The 3,186-nt window shown below is 40.8% G+C and overlaps 1 protein-coding gene across 1 annotated transcript in view; it reads left to right on the top strand.

Annotated features, from left to right (window-relative positions):
• mctp1a (multiple C2 domains, transmembrane 1a) overlaps positions 1–3,186 on the top strand; it is a gene marked incomplete in the record, with an annotated part of 144,171 nt that overhangs the window by 112,876 nt on the left and 28,109 nt on the right. The window contains 1 exon segment of the mRNA XM_014012525.1: positions 3,007–3,063. Coding sequence (XP_013867979.1) covers positions 3,007–3,063 — 57 coding nt within the window.

The following is a 3,186-nucleotide window of genomic DNA, read 5'->3' as shown; positions in this document are numbered from 1 at the left end:
TACCTATACATACACATTTGCACATACCGTTCAGTCAGTGCCCGAATAGAAAACCCAGGACGTAAACACCTGTTTGTGTGCGCTTGTGAGCATGCATGGATCTCTCCAATGGAATGTTTCAAAGTGACTGTGGGGGACCACAGATGCGACCCGCAAAGATGCTGCCGTCTTGTAATGATAGTTATTTAAGCAACACAATAACGTTGGTATAAGCAGACAAATTGTATCATACACTGTACAGGTCTTAGAAGGAGGAAAAGGCTGTAGAGGGGTACAGAGAATGAAAGAAAGATGGTTGGAATGCGTAGCCTGTGCAAAGGTGATTTATATCCTCCCTTACTCAAACAGTAGCTTCGGCGCGCGTTTAGCCGTGGCAATCTTCAGGGCAGATGACATGTTCCGTGTCGTTTTATTTATTAATTTTACACTGTCTCATTGCTGGAAACATGACGTCTCTGCATAACCAGAGGCAAAAGAAGGGAGTGAGCTGAGCAGAGCAGAGCAGAGAACAGAGGGGAGACAAACGACTCTATCACTCTCTCTGTCTCTGTAGGTCATGCTTTTCCAGCTCGCTCACGCTCCCTCCTTTTGTTTAAAGTTTGGAGCATGTGCCAGGCGTGCCCCTGGTAAAGCCTCTGTGTGGAGGATTCCATTATGTTTGTATGCTGGCATGTATGAATGGATTTCAGAGGAGCCGTGATGTCTTTTTAAACTGTTAAAAGTTGTTTTGAAATACCAAGAAGCCCCCTTTTTTTACAGTATCACATAAAAAAATCTTAGCTCAGCGCAAAAATTCCCTTTCTGGTATTCATATGGATCGTCGATTGTGAACAGTCAAGCATTTTTATTTTTTGTCTAGACGGTGATGGAGTCGTAGCGAAGCGGGAATAACCACTTGCTATTCAGCCAGTTAAAACGTGGCGCTGTGTGCATACACGCACAACACTTTACCCAAGTGATTCTGAGCTATTGATAGAACACACTCACAAACACACACACTATTGATTCTACCCTCTCAACTCTGCTGTTCTGAACTCCTCTTTGTTTGTGTGGGAAGCTGCATTTACATAAGAGGCTTATGTCAGGCGCCTCATACCCCCCACACCCCCCTATTCCAATGGAAAAAAAAACAAAAAGGACAAAGGCCATTGTCTCGTTAAGTAATGATTTTTGGACGTCTCCAAACTAGTTTGTGCTCTTCTGGAAGTGGTAGGGGTTGTAAGGAAGTCAGGACCTGATAAAGCTTTATTGGGGGGGTGGGGGAGTGGGACTATGTAACACAATACTAGACTGAGGGCTGATAAATTGTGAGGTTAACCGCTGGAGGACTTATAATTTGGCTGTTTGTTTATGTAAATTGGGAGTGAGATTATGACCTTGTAGCTAGGATGTTTGAGTGACAGAAGGGTGAACATAACTCAGACTCAAAAACATTCAAGTAGAGCAGGGTTGTCAAATTCGTTTTCACCAAGGGCCACATGAGCGTTATGGTGGCCCTCAAAGGGCCAGTTGCAATTAACTTCAATGTTTCATTTTTCACTTTGACTAAACGTCATGTTTCTCACCTCATTGCAAAGGCTGAGCATGGCTAACAAATGATAACTGAGCTCTATGTGGTAATTCCTGCATAAAAACAGTGTTTTAACACAGCTCTTATAACCACTGAAAGGTACTATGTGTACGACTTACTAAATGTGAAATAAATAATATTAAAAGTATTAAAAATAAAAGTAAGAGAGTTTTACTCACTGTTGAGTTGTGGTAAGTCTTGCATTCTGAATTCTCTCACTTTCCAAAGGTGAATTCCCATACATAAACGACATGCATTATGGGAAATGTAGTTTATGGTCAATGCTAGCTTATTTTAAGACATTAATACAGGGCTATTCAAATAAATTGTTCAGGGGACCACAGTTACTCAAAGCCATCAGCTTTGGGGGTTACAAGTAATATTATCATTCACCCTACGTGTTTATTTTTCTTGCACTGAATCATAAAATTAAAGTATTTTTTTGTTTTCATAATTAATAAAGTATGTAAAAAAAGGCAATCCTGACAGTAGTCACTTGCATTTGGCCTGCGGGCCTTGAATTTGACGTATGAAGTAAGGTATCAATGGACTTTGGCTTTTAACCCCAATGAAAGCTGTTTTTTAGTTCATAGGTTGAATTATTTGGATGATTTCAACCCTTTTAAACTTGAATATTAGGGTGTGCATTATCGTCAGGTAAACATTTTTTTGTGTCAAATTTCCATTTCTGTAAAGGAAAAAACTAGAACTTCCATGTTGCGTCGCTTGTTGTTTTGAATGCGTGTGCATGATTGTGTTTCAAGGCAAGCAATTTTTCTTCATGCTGTACTGTTTGTCTCAGGGTGTCTTGGGGCTTCGGAGTAACACCAGCTCCAGTTTCATCGGTTGTGCTTCACTGAAGCAAGTAGTTGTCGTTCTTTGAGACTTTCACTCTGAGCTTAAAGCTCTCTTCTTTTTCTCTCACACAGAGTGTCATTCTGGTGGAGGATGTAAAGAGAAATAGCAAAATCGAACCAAAAAAAGAAAGAAAAAAAAAAGGATAGGTGAATGTGTAGACAAACGGGTGCAAAGGTTAAGGAGGTCAGAAGAGACCGAGCAGAGAAGATATTCCCTCTGAGATTTAAAGATTTTTTTCCTCTGTGATTTGAGGAGATGAAAAGATTTTAATCCCTAGCCTGCTGAAATTCAGCGCCGGGGCGTTTGCTTACACATCTAAAAGTGTCAACATGTTCGAACAACAGAATGTTTCTAAAATTAAATTCCGCTTCAGAACCAGTCTGAAGCCTGTGACATAAAAAGTAATCAGATAGTTGGGATGTTTGCGCGCTCTCCACGCTCATTAACGAACTTTAGCCAAACAGAAGCAGAACCAATCAGCGTTAATGTGCCTCTTTGGCTCTTCTTATAATGTTTAGCTAACATCTATCTCGTGTTTTAATGTCTTTATTCCTTCTTTTTTTTTCTGCATCTATCAGCAAGCGGTGGAAGACCTGCTGGAAGACGAGGATGAGGATTTTGACAAAGATGACAAGGTAATTATGCTTCATGTCTGGGACGCATGAACACACAACAGCCTCAGGAGGGGTCGACATGGCTTCACAGACCAGAAACACAAACAGACTAACAAAATGACTCCGTCTTCTCCTCTCTAACCC

This window comes from Austrofundulus limnaeus, unplaced genomic scaffold, assembly GCF_001266775.1.
Source record: "Austrofundulus limnaeus strain Quisiro unplaced genomic scaffold, Austrofundulus_limnaeus-1.0 Scaffold92, whole genome shotgun sequence".
Lineage (NCBI taxonomy): Eukaryota > Metazoa > Chordata > Actinopteri > Cyprinodontiformes > Rivulidae > Austrofundulus > Austrofundulus limnaeus.
The sequence above is the reverse complement of the archived record's forward strand: the minus strand, read 5'-3'. Positions and strand labels throughout refer to the sequence as shown.